We start from the raw sequence: 20,724 nt of genomic DNA, 5'->3' as shown, positions 1-20,724 counted from the left end.
AATTCCACAGAACGATTTTGTGGAGGATACGCTGAAAACAAGGACATCCTGCAATACATCCTTAACAAAATGTTGAAAGGATGCTGGAACCTTGCAAGACCAAAAGGTTTGTGCTGTTGGTTATTGAGTTGGAAGCGAATAAGCCCTACCAGTACCATTGCACCTCTGTCACTCATATTCATTCTCCTACCAATCTAATCAGAATTGCAAGGAAGGGGGAAAAGCTGCATTGAAGAAAAGGAAGTGTGCTTGCATTATAGTCCCACCACTCCAACGGGGTGTTACAGAGAGATAATGGAGGGGGTAGAGAGGGGGGGAGAGATGGTGGGAGGGAGAGAGAAAGATTGTTTTTTTGTGTTATTATTTTTACAATTAATATCATTGTATCGTTACAAACAAACATCACACATGGAGCATTTCTCCTGTTGTGTGAAGGGTATTACAAGCATCATTACTATATATAATACTTTCTATTCTACACAGGGACAACTACATGGTGCAGACAAAAAAAATCTTATTTCATATTTTAATTGTAATAGTGAACTTTCACATTGCTGTCTCCTAATCTCCTGTGGAGGCCACTCCAGCGTAGCGGGAGCTATTGAACAGTCCGCATGCTGCTCACTCTGCAGTCTATATAATATTTTGCTGCCCTATAAGCTGCCATTTTTTTCACAATTTCTAAGGTAATTGGGGGTGCTGGACCCAATCAATGGTCCATCAATTTTGGAAGGGCCCAAAGCTCCGACCAATAGAAACTGGCTGACTGCATGTTTGCAAGTGAATTAAACTTTTAAGCCATATCCGCACTGATTGGCTCGCTGGTGCAGTTTTGCCTATAGCAACCAATCAGATTCTAGTTATCCTTTTATTTAGTATAGTCTACAAAATGACAGCTATAATCTGATTGGCAACATCTCCACTATTAGGATTTTTTATTGAATGCCTATATTTCTTTTTAGCCTGACAATCATTATATATTCACAGTTGTTCTGAGTTAAAAATGTCCAAATTTTGGATAAAAAATGCATCTAGCACCACGTCTATTACACCACATCTGATCCCTGCATAATAAACTTAGTTTTGCACATAAATCAACAAGAAGTAACTTGTAATGTGATTTGCAATTGATCCATCATAATCCCACCAGCGCTTAGTTGTACAGTGTGCCACTAACTACATCTTTATTCAGTCCAGGTAATTTTAAGTTAGGTGTGTGTGAATCTAAATTTGCCGTGCACAAATGTGGTGCACTCTTATTTTCATTGCACGTTGTGCCCTCCACAATAACTGCTGAGAGACAAAATCTGTGGCAATGAAAGAAAGATAATTCAGCAAATAATCTTAAGAATAAAGATCCTGTTTTATTAATTACTTGCTGAAGTACCAGCCGTTGCCTGGGTTTAAATCTTCAAGCTATTAATTTTTCAATGAATTGAATGTAACTCTCAACCATTTCAAAATAATTAGGAGCTTAGCAGGTCTTCCAACACACCCATTAGGTGGCTGCCCAGTGTCGTTTTTGTTTTTATATTAAATGTCATTGAAATCCATCTAGTGGAAGGCCCAGAACAGGCTCGCCAGGTAAAAGTTCTGCCCAGCGTACACCAACAGGAGGTCCGACTGGGACCCTAACCTCCCTAAAACCTGGACAGGAGCCAACTGGACCATCTCGCATTGCTTTCATCCCAATCGGTGCCGGGGTATCTGAATGCATAACTGGACAGACAAGCACACCATTGATTATATAAGATTTTACTGTGATAGAGCATCCTCAGAATCATTCCTCCTCTTGTCTGCCTTACTTACATTGTTCACCATTCTGCGCTCTTGTTATGATAATTCCTATACCTACTTCCAGTGCCCTTCTTGAGTGTGGTTCCAGTAGGATTAAGGATAGGGATGCGGTATCCTAGTACATGGACAGGAGACAATGACTGGGGAGTCACCGGACACATTGTGGTTAATAATGTAACCCTTGAGCAAAATATACACCATGGGTATGTCCAAGTACTTTTTAACTTAAAATGTTAACACTAAAATATGAACATATCCTGGAGGGGTGGTTAAGTGTGAGGACGGATGGGAGGCAGGGAATCGTGTCATTTTGATACTGCCCCCAACAATACATTTATGCAGCCGCGTCAATATGACCCAGGTGGCAAAGCCTACAGTACACGGTTTGCCGTGACTCACATCAAGGAGGTCCCCATCTTGTCCACTTCACTGGGAAGTGGCAGGATGCGGGAAAACCAATCCGGGAGATCTATGCAGAATTAGGGAGTCTCCCAGACAATCCGGGAGAGTGGGCAAGTATGATTAAAACATAACCTAAAGCATCCACTACAAAGCATACAAGTATAATAGTCAACTCCTGTAAGCAAATCTATATACACCAGACTGAATTGAATATGCCCCAGAGAATACTAAGTAACACCAAACAAGTGAGCTGGTAACTATAATTGTCTGCTGGTGAAAACAAGTTCTGTGAATAGAGCGGGAGAGGGGGCTCTTTATATACGTCTAATGTATGCTGATGTGCATTAAGGTTCTAGCATAAAATAATAATTGTAAATAACTTTTCTCATGGGCTGATATCTACACATTATCCTTTACTATGAGTGGACCTTTCAGTTTGCATTTCTTGCTGTTACTTCCAATTCATGACCCTGTATCTTCAGTTTCTTTATTTCTCTCTCTAAAATTATCTTGTTTTTAGATCTCTACACATCCATATGGATCATTGAGTCACCACAAGAGAAATTAACTCTTAAAAGGTTGTCCCAATAAGAACATTTTATCAATAAAAAATAAATGGCTAAATAAATATTATTATTTTTTTCTGGTGATTTGGAAACAAATTCAAGACACAATGCACATATAATACTATCCATTGTCATGTTATTTAGTACTGATAATACCATCCTCAGGATTTAGCCAGCTCTTGGCCACACCTGTACTGTCTTATATTCCTATTTCCCATACAATGTACCAGGTACCTGCACTGAAGGGGATTTAGTCGCAAAACACTGGATTCTGGGAGTCTAATGTCAGATAACACACTAAGGACCACAGAAAAATGGCCGCTAACCAATGGACATATTGCTACAGATTTGGTAAACGAGAAAATGGCCGCCACATCTCCCCCACGTTATATGTCAGTAAGTGATACACTGCGGATAGAGACAGACCTCCCTGTGCTCAGTGCAGGAGACTGGCGGCCACTGTGTGCACAGCTGTATTGTGTTTATGTACAGTGGCCACCAGAGGGCGATAGAGTGACTAAGCAGATTACTGTATATCATGACGCAAACAAGATGGCCGCCGGATGTGTTATATGTCTATACAGAGCGTATCATTGGTTACTGCTAGTCACGTGGTGTATAAGAACCAGTGGGATTGTTATTCAACTGAAGCAGATGAGGCCATTTTCTTGTATACCAATACACGAGCTGCATATCGCAGTAGATGTAAGTACTATACAGTGGCGGCCATTTTCTTGTGGTCCGTGTCCTGTTCTCCTGACATCAGTCTCCCAGAAACACCCGCTGTACACAGATTTACAGGAGCTGTGTTACTCCAGGTAACATGTCTCTTATTGTTCTTGTTCTCTCTAATATTATTGTTATTAATATTATAATGTATGGGGCTGTAACATCGTGTGTATGTGGGTGTAATGCCGACACTGTGTGTATGTGGGTGTAATGCCGACACTGTGCGTATGAGGGTGTAATGCCGACGCTGTGTGTATGTGGGTGTAATGCCAACACTGTGTGTGTGTGGGTGTAATGCCGACACTGTGTGTGTGTGGGTGTAATGCCGACACTGTGTGTGTGTGGGTGTAATGCCGACACTGTGTGTATGTGGGTGTAATGCCGACACTGTGCGTATGTGGGTGTAATGCCGACGCTGTGTGTATGTGGGTGTAATGCCAACACTGTGTGTGTGTGGGTGTAATGCCGACACTGTGTGTGTGTGGGTGTAATGCCGACACTGTGTGTGTGTGGGTGTAATGCCGACACTGTGTGTGTGTGTAATGCCAACACTGTGTGTGTGTGGGTGTAATGCCGACACTGTGTGTGTGTGTAATGCCAACACTGTGTGTGTGTGGGTGTAATGCCGACACTGTGTGTGTGTGTAATGCCAACACTGTGTGTGTGTGGGTGTAATGCCGACACTGTATGTGGGTGTAATGCCGACTGTGTGTATGTGTGTGTGGGTGTAATGCCGACGCTGTGTGTATGTGGGTGTAATGCCAACACTGTGTGTGTGTGGGTGTAATGCCGACACTGTGTGTGTGTGGGTGTAATGCCGACACTGTGTGTGTGTGGGTGTAATGCCGACACTGTGTGTGTGTGGGTGTAATGCCGACACTGTGTGTGTGTGGGTGTAATGCCGACGCTGTGTGTGTGTGTGTGTGTAATGCCGACACTGTGTGTGTGTGTGTGTGTGTAATGCCAACACTGTGTGTGTGTGGGTGTAATGCCGACACTGTGTGTGTGTGGGTGTAATGCCAACACTGTGTGTGTGTGGGTGTAATGCCGACACTGTGTGTGTGTGGGTGTAATGCCGACGCTGTGTGTGTGTGTGTGTGTAATGCCGACACTGTGTGTGTGTGTGTGTGTGTAATGCCAACACTGTGTGTGTGTGGGTGTAATGCCGACGCTGTGTGTGTGTGTGTGTGTGTAATGCCGACACTGTGTGTGTGTGTGTGTGTGTAATGCCAACACTGTGTGTGTGTGGGTGTAATGCCGACGCTGTGTGTGTGTGTGTGTGTGTGGGTGTAATGCCGACACTGTGTGTGTGTGTGTGTGTGTGTGTAATGCCAACACTGTGTGTGTGTGGGTGTAATGCCGACGCTGTGTGTGTGTGTGTGTGTAATGCCGACACTGTGTGTGTGTGTGTGTAATGCCGACGCTGTGTGTGTGTGTGTGTGGGTGTAATGCCGACACTGTGTGTGTGTGTGTGGGTGTAATGCCGACACTGTGTGTGTGTGTGGGTGTAATGCCGACACTGTGTGTGTGTGTGGGTATAATGCCGACGTTGTGTGTGGGTGTGTGTGTGTGGGTGTAATGCCAACACTGTGTGTGTGTGGGTGTAATGCCGACGCTGTGTGTGTGTAATGCCGACGCTGTGTGTGTGTGTGTGGGTGTAATGCCGACGCTGTGTGTGGGTGTGTGTGTGGGTGTAATGCCGACGCTGTGTGTGGGTGTGTGTGGGTGTAATGCCGACGCTGTGTGTGTGGGTGTAATGCCGACGCTGTGTGTGGGTGTGTGTGGGTGTAATGCCGACGCTGTGTGTGTGTGTAATGCCGACGCTGTGTGTGTGTGTGTGTGTAATGCCGACACTGTGTGTGTGTGGGTGTAATGCCGACGCTGTGTGTGTGTGTGTGGGTGTAATGCCGACACTGTGTGTGTGTGTGGGTGTAATGCCGACGCTGTGTGTGGGTGTGTGTGGGTGTAATGCCGACGCTGTGTGTGGGTGTGTGTGGGTGTAATGCCGACGCTGTGTGTGTGTGTGTGTGTAATGCCGACACTGTGTGGGTGTAATGCCGACGCTGTGTGTGTGTGTGTGTGTGTGTGTGTAATGCCGACACTGTGTGTGTGTGTGTGGGTGTAATGCCGACGCTGTGTGTGTGTGTGTGTGTGTGTGTGTAATGCCGACACTGTGTGTGTGTGTGTGGGTGTAATGCCGACACTGTGTGTGTGGGTGTAATGCCGACACTGTGTGTGTGTGTGTGGGTGTAATGCCGACACTGTGTGTGTGGGTATAATGCCGACGCTGTGTGTGGGTGTGTGTGGGTGTAATGCCGACACTGTGTGTGTGGGTGTAATGCCGACGCTGTGTGTGGGTGTGTGTGGGTGTAATGCCGACGCTGTGTGTGTGTGTGTGTGTGTGTGTGTGTGTGTGTGTGTAATGCCGACACTGTGTGTGTGTGTGTGTGTGTGTGTGGGGGTGTAATGCCGACGCTGTGTGTATGTGTGTGTAGTGCTGACTGTGTGTATATAGGGATGTATGTGCTGGACGTGAGGCTTTATAAGATGAGCCCAGTACTGTATGTATTTGTGGTTGGATTCACCTTCCCTCACACGAGAATAAGAGGAGATAACTTATGGTGTGAATTTGTTTTCTTTTACTATTGAAAGGCTGCACAGTGTGTGATCAGGACTGTATGTATATATACTATTAGTGTGCTGAGAACTGACTTATTCCTCTTCATATCTCATTGTGCAATCCCCTCTCATCTACATAATAATAACCCCCATATCATACATACATGTGTTATCGTGGTCTCTGGTTGGTAAGACGGCTGTTATGCTGGTTATTGGGTTATATATTGTGGATACGAGGCTGTGTATATGTGTGTATATATATATATATATATATATATATATATATATATATATATATATATATATATATGGCAGAGGGTGTTATGAGATGAACATGAGACTGGAGCCCCAGGCAGCTACTACATACCTCCCAACATTCATACTTTCAGTATCATTATCATCCGGATATACTATCCTCCTCCGTTTCTCAGTTTGCTGAGGACTCGCCAACGAGATCGTGTTTCTCCTGGCGATAGAGGTGACTGCTAGGATGGGACATTATACAGTAACACCAGGGATGTGTCTAGGTGATGACTGTTGTTGTATTAGTTAGGTTCCTATAAGGTTTGAGAACGTGACCATTGGTTTCTTCATACAGGATTGGGAGTATTTAGAAGGACAGAAATATTTGTACAAGGACATGATGAACAATCACCGGCCCCTCTCATCACCTGGTAAGAGGAGGTTTAATCACAGTAATGTTAGTATATATAGGACATGTGTCCATGAGGTGTGACTATGGATATGCCGTGTGGTTAGAGGTGGACTCACTGACCTGCACGTTGCTCAATTATATGTTGCAGTAGTTTGAAATGTATAATATTACTAACAATGAGAAATTGAGGTGTGAACAGGGCTCGCTCATTCCTCTGTTTCCTTGTGTGTGGTTGCTCATACATCTGTGTTCCCCTCTAAATAAGTCACAAGTCAGAGGACTTGGATAATAAAAAAATGTAAAGTATAAATTAGGCTAATAGGTGTATTTTAGCAGACATATGGAAACATTTATATTAGTAATAGTGAGAATGCTCCTAAAGTTGTCTGGACAATAAATTCCATTCGCAAACCCATAAAAGGTCGCATGGAGTGGTTCTTACAGGGGAGGTTCCAAACGCCATCATGACCTTTCCTATCCGTTTTGTCATTACAGGTGCCGCTGTTTCTGGGTGAGACTCCTCGATTTACACTCTTGATGGTCATCTGTTGACTGATTTCCATCACTATTGTTATCTTGGTTTATCCACCATATTCAGGTCTTTGATTATTTGTTTACAAAGTGTACTGGCCACACGCTTTGTTTCTTACAAGAACATCTGTAAGTTAGTCTCCAGATTGAAGACCCTATTATAAACATTTACCATTTAAATTTTATTGTTATTCCTGCATTTGTAGACATGCACAATATCATATGCAAAGATATCCTGTTTTAGAGGTAGTTTTTATATTATTCCACTGTTGGAGGTTTATTTGAGGTTTTTTTATTATTATTTATATTGGTTATAATAAAATACTATTAACATTTTAGACGAAGCCCACCTTCTTTTATTTTAAAACTCTTATTTGCTACGGTTGGTTTCCTTGGCGCACCTGGTTTTGTATATATTTAGTTGGTATAGCTGCTGCAGTACCTCTTTGCTGAGTGCTGTCTGGTGCCTTCTGGCCGCTTACTATGGATCAGGACTGCTGGGATGCGGACTATAGCGTTGACACAGAGATGCTGGGATCAATACAGGACAGCCGGGGAACGGATTAGAGCAGCGGTTCCCAAAGTGTGCGCCACGGCTCCCAGGGGTGCCGCGGTGCTGTCACAGGGGTGCCACGGGAAAGCCAGAAAAAACAAAACATAAACTCACCAATCCGCGCAGCATTCTCCTTCTCTCTCACGCAGCTTGTCGCTATGACTCTGTCCCGTGGCAAAAGGGACAGAGTGAGAGGGAGCGTAGCAGAGGAGAGGGGGACAGTGTGACAGAGGCCAGAGGAGGGGGACAGTGTGACAGAGGGCAGAGGAGGGGGACAGAGGGCAGAGGAGAGGGACAGTAAGACAGAGGGCAGAGGAGAGGGAGCGTGACAGAGGCCAGAGGAGGGGGGCAGTGTGCCTGGATGCAGAGGGGGCAGAGTGTCTGGATGTAGAGGGGGCATTTTTGCATACAACTAAATAAGTATTTCTGTCCTGACCTAAATACTTATTACATTTTTTTTGAGCCAACTACCTCTAAAACAGGACTGCTCAGTAATTATTTTGGAGGGGTGCCTTGAAAAAATTATGGAGACTCTAAGGGTGCCGCGAACTGCAAAAGTTTGGGAAACACTGGATTAGAGTGTAAGCTTTTATCTGTTGGTCACAGTATACAGCGGGTATTAGTCGCAGTTAGCATCATTAAGCAGTGCAGGAGTCCTGACAAGGACTATTACACACCAGTTTGTGGTACTGGAGATCATCCAGATGTTCAGATGGAAAATTATACATTACATGGTAAAACAGAGCTCCTTTTATACAGATGTTGTCAGCAGGTAGCCCAGCCCCATAATTCAATCAGGCACCAAAATGTTTGAATACATGGGTGTTTAACACAGTCATGATGTGCAGTGGACACTAGTGTGTACTTGGTGAAACAACAATAATGTTGTGTGCCAGGCCATCTTAGTTTAAATCAAACATAATTTCTATTTAACCTCTCTCCCTCCAGCACAGAAAAACTTATGGTTCTAAAACGCCTTCTCCTCCTGCACATTTTTTTCAGCAGATGTTAGTGCTATCGCCTTATTCCGTCTCACTCCTGTACAGAACTTATAAGCTGACAGCAAATTACATACCAGCCGGTGCCAGACACAGACCGTAGGTGCATCACCCCGTGCTCTTCAAAATATTACATCTCGCCAAGTTGCAGGCATGCAGACGGACAATTACAGATCCTCAGGATCTCCATCCCACTCTCCGGGGACTCCTCTGCAGTCCCGTCTCCATACCAGGCGCACTTCCCAAATAGCCACGCTGCACCGTGCAGCGACCCCTCCTCGTGGTATGGGGGTCTTTCCAAAGCAGGCTACTTCATGGGGTACCTGGTGGATGGCGCTCTCAGACTCTGCCTTTCTCCCTGTAGGGCCAACCTGGGTCTGCTGTGGCGATCTTACCACTAAAGGTGGGGATCCCTTGTTAATACCTTGCTGTGTCCGTTTACCCTGGCTCTTATTACTTACAGTTTAACATGTTGAGCTCCCCCAAATTATGGGGAACACCTCTCTCTCTCTCACATACTTCTGGTGGTCCACTTTTGGGGTACCCCTGATGGTGGGGATTCCCCTCTTGTCTCTGCCACATCTGTTACTGCCCCTATGTAATGGGGCTTTTCCATTGCCTTGTGACCTCTGCCACGCACCTCCCATCTGCAGGTGCCTATCTGAATGTGGGGGTGTCACAAGATTAAAATTGAAATTACAATGATCGACAGACGAAAATTGTAAAAAGGATAATACAAACGTTTCTTATGAAAGATACATATAAGATGAATAAATGCTTAGCTGTGGAACAACGTCATTGGTGAGAAATGTCTTGATCAGAGGAGCCTTTGATAACACTCTGTGAAATCAGGGTGATTTGTTGGACACAACTTTCAATGTTCCAACTGAACCTAAAACTATCTGGGTGTTGGCTGCTTAGTAGTACTCTGAATCCAATCCCCCTCTTTAACCCCCTTGCGTCTTGTTAAAACTACTGGACATATAGAAATGTATTTGTACTAGCAGTGATCACTATGAATGTTATCTACAGACCGGGTGTGGGGGGGGGGGGGGGGGTCTTGCAGGAGTTAATTCTGTTTATCCTTTATATGACAGTCTTTAAACACCCTAATGGAGTCACCTTCACTTGTGACCTTGGGGCATCCGCCATGTTTTCACCTTGTGCCAGGGGTGTGGGACCTCCCTCCTACCTCCCGGTCCCTAGCATCTCAATATGGGTGCCCCTCTCCAAATTGCAGGGAAACCAGACTCTGGTCCCCCAAGTGTGGCTTACATAGACGATGGCACTAAACCTAAGCTCCGCCGCAGATGGCGCTGCTGTCCCCGTCATTAGCGACATGCTACATGTGGCACAAACCTCACTATGCTAGGTTACCCCCCCCCCCCCCCCATGGTGACCTCGCCTGCGCCACGTTTACTGATATGCTGTGTCAGAATAATGTACCAGCATGGTCTTTATCACTGATCCTTTTAAGCTTTACTTTTATAGTTTCTGAAAAAAGTTGGATGTTTTATTACTCTTAGGGGTAGAGTTGGCAAAACTTTTACAATGTGTAATATCTCCACTTTTTCTTTTTAGAAATTTTAGAGAATTTACCCTTAGTTTTCTTTTACGGTCTTTCCTCTTTCTCTTATATATTCTCCTGAAAACGTGTTGTTTATATACTGATATGTTTATGTTAATTTGTTTCCTACAGATGTTTATGAGGCCAATACTACTGAAGCTACATTTCACAATTCAACCTGTTCACCTCATTCTCTAAACAAAAAGAAATGTCTGGAAATACATATATCATGCGAGATGCCGAGAGAGTCTGTGAGAAATTTGACAGAGGAATCGACTTCATGTGGAGGAGGAAGCCTGACAGACACTGACACTTATACACCCACAGATCATACACAATATACATCTACTGATATTAAGGAGGAATCATGTGATGGAGGAAACCTCACAGATACTGACATTTATACACCCACAGATCATACACAATATTCATCTACTGATATTAAGGAGGAATCAGCTTCATGTGATGGAGGAAACCCCATTAACATTTATACACCCACAGATCATACACAATATACATCTGCTCATATTAAGGAGGAATCAGCCTCATGTGATGGAGGAAACCTCACAGTCACTGACATTTATACACCCACAGATCATACACAATATACATCTACTCATATTAAGGAGGAATCAGTCTCATGTGATGGAGGAAACCTCACAGACACTGACATTTATACACCCACAGATCATACACAATATACATCTACTCATATTAAGGAGGAATCAGCTTCATGTGATGGAGGAAACCTCACAGACACTGACATTTATACACCCACAGATCATACACAATATACATCTACTGATATTAAGGAGGAATCAGTCTCATGTGATGGAGGAAACCTCAGAGACACTGACATTTATACACCCACAGATCATACACAATATACATCTACTGATATTAAGGAGGAATCAGCTTCATGTGATGGAGGAAACCTCACAGACAATGACATTTATACACCTACAGATCATACACAATATACATCTACTCATATTAAGGATGAACCAGTTTCCTGTGAGGAAGGAAACCCCATTAACATTTATACACCCACAGATATTATACAATATCCAGCTGCTCCTGTTAAGGAGGAATCAGTCTTATGTGAAGAAAGAAACCTCACAAACATCAATATTTCTACACCCACAGATCATACACAATATCCAGCTACTCAAATTAAAGAGGAATTACTCTCATGTGAAGGAGGAAACTTCACTGCCACTGATGTTTGTCCACCAACAGATTGTACACCGTATGCATCTACTCTTAGTAAGGAGAACCCAATTTCATGTGAAAGAAGAAACCTAACACACACTGACATTTATACACCCACCGATCATACACAAAATAACACTCCACACAAAAATAGATTGAAGAAAAATAAATTTATGTGTCTTGAATGTGGTAAAAAATGTAAAAATAAGTCAACCCTTATTGTACATCAGAAAATTCACACAGGAATGTATACATGCTCTGAATGTGGGAAATGTTTTGCCTCCAACTACCAACTTGTTTTACATCGAAGAACTCACACAGGAGAGAAGCCATTTGAGTGCTCTGAATGTGGGAAATATTTCGCTAATACTACCAACCTTAGTGCACATCAAAAAACTCATACAGGAGAAAAACCACATGCATGCTCTGAATGTGGGAAATCTTTTACTGCCAAGGCGTTTCTTGTTTTGCATGAGAGAACTCATACAGGTGAGAAACCATATGTGTGCCCTGAATGTGGAAAATCTTTTACTCACAATTCGTACCTGGTTATGCATAAGAGATCTCATACAGGAGAAAAACCACATGTGTGCTCTGAATGTAAGAAAGGTTTTCAGAGCAATTACCGACTTCTCGAACATCAAAGAATTCATACAGGAGAGAAGCCGTACGTATGTTCTGAATGTGGGAAAAGTTTTAATCTCAAGTACTCACTTGTTGTACATTCAAGAATTCATACCGGAGAGAAGCCATATGTATGCTCTGAATGTGGGAAGTGTTTTTTTTATAGGTCCGCACTTACTAAACATGAGAGAGTCCACAATGAAGTGAAACAGTATGTTTGCTCTGATTGTGGGAAACGTTTTATTTGTTGGACAACTTTTGTCAAACATGAGAGAATTCACACAGGAATAAATCCCTATGTGTGCTCTGAATGTGGGAAATCCTTCACTAGCAAGGCTTATCTCGTTACGCATAGGAGAACTCATACAGGCGAGAAACCATACGAGTGCAGTGAATGTGGGAAATCTTTTACCTATAAGTCATATCTGGTTATTCATGAGAGAACTCATACAGGAGAAATACCACATGTGTGCTCTGAATGTAAGAAAAGTTTTCAGAGCAATTACCAACTTCTCGTACATCAAAGAACTCATACAGGAGAGAAGCCGTACGTATGCTCTGAATGTGGGAAAAGTTTTAGTGTCAAGAGCTCACTTAATACACATGCAAGAATTCACACCGGAGAGAAGCCGTATGTATGTTCTCAATGTAAGAAGTGTTTTATTACTAAATCAGAACTCACAAGGCATAAGAAAATCCATACAGGTGAGAAACCTCACGTATGTGGTGACCGAGAGACGGTTTAGTGATCCCCTGTCTGTGAATAGACATCGAAGAAGACACAGAGGAAAGAAATACTGTAAATATGGAAGTTAATTTAACAATGAATCAACACTAGTTATACAAAAGAATGTGGGTATAAGTAAAATATCTGTATACACAGAATCCACCACCTACCTGTATGTGCCTTGTTAAAAAGTAGTATTTATATGTCTAAATGAAAACCATCATGAATCAGTTAGAAAATGTTTATTAATATGTAACAAAGTATTTGTGTGTCACACTGTTTAAAGCCCTCTATAATAGGTCTTGTTTTATAAGAGGAAAAAATCTCACCTCCCTCGGACTCACCTGAGACAACAGATGCTAATAGCGTTCCATGCAGCCATATGTTCCTCCTTTGACAGCCTCCTACTCCATATCGAACTTCTCACCGGGATATATCACTGATGCAGAGCAGGATGTACACACTAGAAGCAACCTGCATGCAAACTGTATCGATGAGAATGCCATATACCCTGGTTGGGGAACAAATTGCCCGAACCATGTGGCTGCTCTCTGGGATGAATGGCATGGTGTGGAGTGGGATATTGTTACAGGTTATTCATAGAATACACACATGTTGACCTGTAAACAAGCACTAGAGAAACCAACATGAGGGAGTAAATGTATCAAACAGAGTTTTCCGGCTGGTTTGAAAAGTGGAGATGTTGCCTATAGCAACCAATCGGATTCTAGCTGTCATTTTGTAGAATGTACTAAATAAATGACAACTAGAATCTGATTGGCGTTGAAAACTTGGCTTGATACATTTACCCCCAGGTGTATGAATAATGTTGGTATGATGTAAGTTTATAGTATTGAAGTTGAGTCTAAGCCCAATACAACAATTTGTCTGACGTCTGTGGAGATTTAATGAGTGAACCCGGTAAAGCTAGACTTGAAGATCCACCGTCACAGGACTGATCTTGATCATTATCTCTCTGATTAGATTTCTGTTTCAAGTAGAGAACAGTTTGCTTGAAATCTAGAGCGGGAATAATACAGGATACATCACTTTTGTTCATTGGAATCCAATACCTTATCCAAAATAAATTCATCATTGTGATACATAAATAACAGGATGAACCTGATGCATAATGTTAGATTATATAGGTTTGAAAGTCATTTTGATTTGGTTAGAGATTACATAATATGAATATATGGATGTTAGGAATTTCTGAGTCATATGCTTGTATGGAAAACATGTTTGCTAAGTAAAATACTCACGTGACGAGCTCACAGGTGCTCTTATCAGTGTCAGACACTTGTAGTAAAGATGAGATCAGCCAGTCTCTAAAGGATAAATGTACTCAACTCACCTCTGACAACCATCTACCATGTTCTACTGAGAGCTCACAATGATTATTGTCTATGTGTTTGCTGTGAGATGACATATGCCTAATTGCTGCAATAAAGTTGATTGGAAATCAAATTGGTACTTGGAAGTCTTCTGTTCACCTGAATCACACAAAATCTTACACATAGAAGGAGATAAAGTTTAAGCACTGAAGAGGATGGTCTAACTATGAGCAATCAGCCAATTTGGGTGATATACATCCTAAATTACGATTCTTAGGGGACAACCACACTGGATCCCCCACTTAATTAATATTTAGTGGTGCAGCAAAGTATGTGCTTGACGTTTATATCTTATTTGGCATTAATAAGCTTTAGTCCTTAATAAATAACCATTGGTTTGTGATCTCCTATGGAGGCTTGTGGTCATTGGTACCGCAGCACCTGAAAGGCCAGCAAGAATTGATCATGGATGATACCCATAATTAGTGAAAATTGTCATTTAGTGGAACTGCATGGCGTTATTATATGTAAATTCAGCAGTTGGAAGAAGTTCAACCAAATCATTTTGGGAATACAACATAGATTCGTAAACACTGATGCAAGCGTTGATCAACTCTTTCTGGCTGTTTGGGGGTGATAAGAGTCACAGACATACAGGAAGCTTCCAACTGTGTCCTCTGTCAGAAACCAGAGATTCTGGACATCCGTGCAACCTGAAGATGTGTCTGAGGAACATGTGAGCAGTTTGAGGTGCTGATGGTAGGGAATGGTCTACATCCACACAGATCATTGTTATAGATTCAGATTCAGTAATAAAGTTCATAGAGATCGGTTTCCATGGGCCAGAGGGATTGTTTAGTGGTTGCAAAAGGCCTTCAGGTCACAAAAGACTCGCTGTAGTTTGAGCGCAATTTAGACAAGAAAATAAACACTGGCAACATTTAGGGTCATCAATAGTGCCTGGATATCAGATGTAGAGTTCTGATTCTTCCTGGATCCCCGGCAATTCTGGAGTTCTGATATTGCTGCATAATCTTGTATCTCAGAACAGAAATAGGAACAAACAGACAAGAAAGTCCAGTAACACAAATGATTCCCCAAAAATTCATACAAAAAAAAAAAATGCGTCCCCACCCTAGGGGTACCCTGAAAAAACTAGGGCTCTTCCCACACCCCTGGGAGGTGAGTGGGGTAATAAAGTGAATGTATTTAGTTTAAACACTATTTTAGTTTGTGGAACTATAGGTTCTGGCAAGCAAAGGCTGCCATTAGGAGTCTGGGCATGCCGGTGCTTGTAGAACCACAAGTGCCAGCATAATCATGGCAGCCAGGGCATGCTGGCACTTTTAGAAACACAAGGGCCCTCATGCCCTGACACCAAGGGCCCGCTGAGCCATTTATTGCCCCAAAATAAAAATGTTATTTACCACACACCTCATTCATACCATATTATTTTATTAATAATAGAAAAACTCCAGATATACTTACCAACATCTGTTTTCTTCATCTGTAAGGGACTCAATCTTGTAAATTTTCAATCCAATAGGCTTGTGCCTATTAAAGTAATTCTATCATTTTCAAATAAGCATTGCCCAAGCGATTGTGTTGTGTTTCCAAGGCACAAAGTAATTTATTTTAGCAGATGCAAAATTTAACAATTCAATACATGATTATAATACAGTACAGTACAGCCAATACCAAAAGATAAATACATACCGCGCCGGCTGCGCTCCCACGGGTACCAGTGAACAGTATTTCACTCCAGAATACTGTGGTCAAAGTAGACTGAAGCTAGTGGGAGTACAGTTATATTACATACACTCAGTGTTACAGAGAGAACAATGCAGATGACATGGCTTTCTTCTATAGGTCCAGACTTCAGGTGGGTCCAGTGTAAACAGGTCATAGGCTAGTTCAAACAACTCCCTCTAAGGCTGAGGGTCAACATTCCAGATGATTCTCCCGCCCAGAAACCAGTTTAAGCTAGTCCATTTACACATTACAGTCAGTATAACTTTAAGTATTTATTCCCTAACATCACTAACTAGAGTATGCAATGTGCGATCTCTTCGTCGAAAGAACCAGACAACTACTGATGACTAGGGGATTAAAATGATACCAGACATGACACACTATAACCTGAACCTTAAATAACACATTAACACTGTCTTTATTGTGGATTTATTATTTTTATTAAATGTATGTGGTGTTAACAAGGGTTTGGTGGTTTATTTAACATTTTGTTTTGTGGAACTACAGGTCCCAGCCAGCCCTGGGTGTCAGGGCATGTTGGCACTTGTGGTTCTCCAAGTGGCAACATGCCCTGGCTGCCATGGGTATGCTGATGCTTGTAGTTATACAAGTAGCAGCATGCCCACACTATTTATGGCACCCTTGCTGGCTGGGACTTGTAGTTCCACAAAACAAAATGTCTGTTTTTTTATACTTTAATCGCCATTATTATCCTACACCCACCGCCCAGGGGTGTAGGAAGAGCCCTAGTGCTTTCAGCACTGGGCTGGTTGTCCCTAGAAGGGGAACCCACTCTCTAGGGAATCCAGCCCAGCTCTGAACAGCCTGGTGTTGGTTTGTCATTATGGCAGTGGACCGCTGCCACGTGTCCTCCTGCTATAGTGCCTTCAACCCCGGCTGGTTTGCCTAGTGCTGGTTCTGTGAAAATCAGGGGCACCCCACGCAAATTTTTCCACAGATTTTCATGGAACCAGCAGTAGTCTGGCAGCACTAGGGTTAATAGTGAATCGAAGGGGGACCCAACGTTTGTTTTTGTTTTTTTTACTTTTATCTATTTTTTACAGTTTTGACAGCTGCCGGATCTCCGGCTATATGACAGGACAGTGTAACAGTGATGTGTTTATACAACTCGCTGCTACAACACAGGTGAGTTAGCTAACACGGGAGTGTTTTACATCGCAGCAAAGCGCCAGAGATGACCAGCGATTTTGAAGATCAGGGTAAAAATCGCACCTTGATACATTTGAGAGATTTTGGACTAAAATAGCTGGTTTTGCGATTTGCCACGGTTTTAACACGCTGAAAAAGTCAGACCTTGATACATTTACTCCCAGGTCCTGTAGCTGCCCAAAAAAATGCATCCAAAGTCCTGTAGATGTCCATAAAAATCAATCCACAAAAAATATTCCACAGGTTGTAGGCAAAAAATCTTTTCTTGATGCTTGCAGAACCCCAAATAATCCTCAGGGACTGGCTTGGGAAAAAAATAAACCATTAAGACGATGCAAACTTTGTTCCTCTATGGAGGCAGAAATGCTGCATAATGAAATATGAAAGATGCAAGGTCTATTTATAACCTAGGGGGTTTCCCACACTACAGCCTTTTTATTTTATTTTTTTAAATCTCTTTATTTTTGCAAAAGCATGTGTTCCAAACAGTAGTTAATAAAATTGTTGAGGCAGAAGACTCAAGACATGTCAGTAAGAATATAGAAAGTAAAAACCAAACATAAGACAAATTATTGCAGACATTTTTTGAGTTAGCAGTGAGTTAACCTATAAAGATGCAAATTGAACAAAAAGATTGATCTGATCGAACTATGAACAATAAAGGACTCTCCTACTATGGAACTCCGTGTCGTTGGTGTTTCTTTTTCTTATTTTTAAAGAGACAGAAGAGTAAAGGAGGGGGGAGGAAAGGGGAAGGGGTAAACCTGATGAATATATCTGAAAAATAGTTTTTCAAGTGGCGGGCGTAATTGCTTGATAGTAAGAGTACCAAAAGTCCCATACCTTATGAAAGTTTAGAATTTTGTCGTGAAGAAGACTGGTAATATATTCCATAGCGGCCATGTACCACACACGAGAGACTACACTTTGAAGGCTTGGTGGGTGGGAGGATTTCCATTCTTTCGTTATCTGCAGGCGGGGTAGCGGCACAGATATGTTGCTCAAGTCTGTTTCCCCGTTTATTTAGGGCTTTGACCCGAGAACATAACAGCATGACCATTGGGTCGGGCAACACCTCGATATCTAAAATTCTTGTTATTAGGTCAGCGACCTGGGACCATAAATTAAAAATACTAGGACACGTCCACCAAATGTAGTAGAATGAGCCCACCTCCCCACATCCTCTCCAACATAGATCTGAGGTACCAGGATATATTATGTGTAGTCTTGTAGGTACAAGATATCATCTAGTGTATACTTTAAATGTATTTTAAAGTATTCACTAGATGGTATATACTTTAAATGTATTTTCTCGTATTGATGGATATTTTAGAGATTCTCACCCTGAGCCGGGACCATCCCTCCTGATCCAAGACCTTACCAGTGTCCTGAAGCCAAGCCTCCTCAAAGGATTCAGTAAGATCAGACTTCGGACCCAGGAAAGTATGATAAACCAATGATATCAATCCTTGAGCTCCTGAACTATTCATACAACTCCTCCACTTCACACCCCACAGCAAAGTGACTCCAGATCTTTGAACTCGTAGGACTTTTACTCTTCCATCATAACGAAAACCTTAATTTTAATACTTTAGCTTATCTTAATGGTGTACCCCCCCCCTGTTCAAATTTCTTGATGTAACAGCTCTTAAATGTTGTGCCTTTTCCTCAGTCATTCATTTGTAAACTTGCCTAATGAAGGGGCCTCTTTGCTCGGAAAGCTAGCAAATATAATCCCTTTTCTTTGTTTAGCCAATAAAAGTATCACTCCTATAATACTTCTTTTTTTTTTTTTTTTTACAAAAGTATTTAACATCACATAGTAGAGGAAGTAAAACACAGAGTGGTGTTCTGTGAAATCACTACTAGATGGTGCACCTAACTTATAATAGAGACCTGTATAGATCTTATAGAATAGAAGAGAGCTGCATTATAATATAGATCCCTACAAATGAGAACCCCATATATAATAAATATAGGAACATTGTTTCCAAACATATTGAAATCTCTGAAATGACACACATCTTACAGATTTGAAGCAATATTTTCAACACTATTGTCATGGGTGACAGGGTCAGCTGTTATCTACCGCTTCCTCTACTCTGCACAAGTTATGTCTTACCTGTGTAGGCACGTCACTCCTTCCAACTTTCTATCCGGCATTGAAGCTCCCTGTCATCCCTCGACAGCGCTGAGGATTCCTGGCTAATGATCTCTGTTGTTCTGCGCATGCAGTGTGTTCAGGTTCTTTCACCCTGTGTACTGATGTCATTAAACAACGCCTGAAGACTCTATTAAAGGATTCCCTCTGCAAATCAACAATGCTAGATAATTGTGTTCCAGTTTCCTTACCTGTATCCCGATTCTCATTGCCTTGTTTTTCCTGCTTTGTGCTTGTGTCTGGACCGGCTTGACCTCTAACTACAGTACTGTATCAACCCTTGGAACCTTGCTTGAAATGTTGTTCACCTGTGTACTGACCCGTCATGACTCCTGGATCACGCAAGTATATTTATGTTGGAACATTGTCCTTTTTTGACCATTTACTTGACAATGTACTTGTGGCTGAATCACATAGAAATAACTTATTGTAGAAATGTATTCAATTAGTGTCTCAGTGCAAATGTACTGATTTTTGATATTATGTTGTTTTTTTTGTTTTGAAAATGTAGTGATATGCCATGTTGGAAGAAATTTTTTTTTTTGTAACATTTAAAAAAGGAAGTGCCATGCTAATTAGGCCTTTTCATTTGTGAGTGACCAACACATCATTTAGCATGAATGCACAGGATGGGGTCATTAGCATTTCATCCTGTGTTTTATAGAGATAGGAAACATATCTGAATAATGCAACCAGACAGTAAGTAATTTAGGAAATCACAGATTGATGTGAATTTTGTTAAATCCAAGATCAGAGAATATATTACATCCTGATGCTAAATATTTGATGTAATTATTATTATTATCATTGTTTATTTGTAAGGCGCCACAAGGTTTCCGCAGCACCGTACACGGTACGAACAGTAGACTATACAGGGTAAAACAGTACAGAACAATAAACACAAAGTACCAGTACTCCAGAAACTCCAGGCAGTCAAATACAGTAGAGACGGAGCGGAAGAACAGGTATGGAGACAGAAAGGAAGGGGGGCCCTGCTCATACGAGCTTACATCCTAAGGGAGGGTGAACAAAATCAGGCACAGAAGGGAGCCAGAGAAGCAAAGGGGAGAGAAAAAAAGGGGCCAGGGGAGAAACAGAAGAGATGAGAGGTTAAGTGGATAGTTGGTAGGCCTTGAGGAACAGGTGAGTTTTAAGTGCCCGCTTGAAGGAGCACAGATTGGGTGAGAGATGGATGGAGCGAGGAAGGTCAGTCCAGTAAAGGGGGGCAGCGCGAGAGAAGTCTTGGATTCTGGAGTGGGAAGAGGTGATCAGAGTGGAGGAGAGGCGGTGATCATTGGCCGAGCGCAGGGAGCGGACAGAGTGTGAA

The 20,724-nt window shown here is 42.2% G+C and overlaps 1 protein-coding gene and 1 pseudogene across 1 annotated transcript in view; both read left to right on the top strand.

The window, feature by feature from the left end:
* LOC142160653 (uncharacterized) overlaps positions 1–14,447 on the top strand; it is a 36,702-nt gene extending 22,255 nt beyond the window's left edge. Inside the window, 3 exon segments of the mRNA XM_075215514.1 lie at positions 6,712–6,787; positions 7,285–7,428; positions 10,550–14,447. Coding sequence (XP_075071615.1) covers positions 6,712–6,787; positions 7,285–7,428; positions 10,550–12,999 — 2,670 coding nt within the window. The 3' untranslated portion in view covers positions 13,000–14,447.
* Positions 1–20,724, top strand: part of LOC142160090 (uncharacterized) — a 344,815-nt pseudogene that overhangs the window by 138,880 nt on the left and 185,211 nt on the right.

The sequence above is a fragment of the Mixophyes fleayi genome, chromosome 6 (genome assembly GCF_038048845.1).
Source record: "Mixophyes fleayi isolate aMixFle1 chromosome 6, aMixFle1.hap1, whole genome shotgun sequence".
NCBI classification, from domain to species: Eukaryota; Metazoa; Chordata; class Amphibia; order Anura; family Limnodynastidae; genus Mixophyes; species Mixophyes fleayi.
This window is presented reverse-complemented; position numbering and strand designations above follow the sequence as displayed.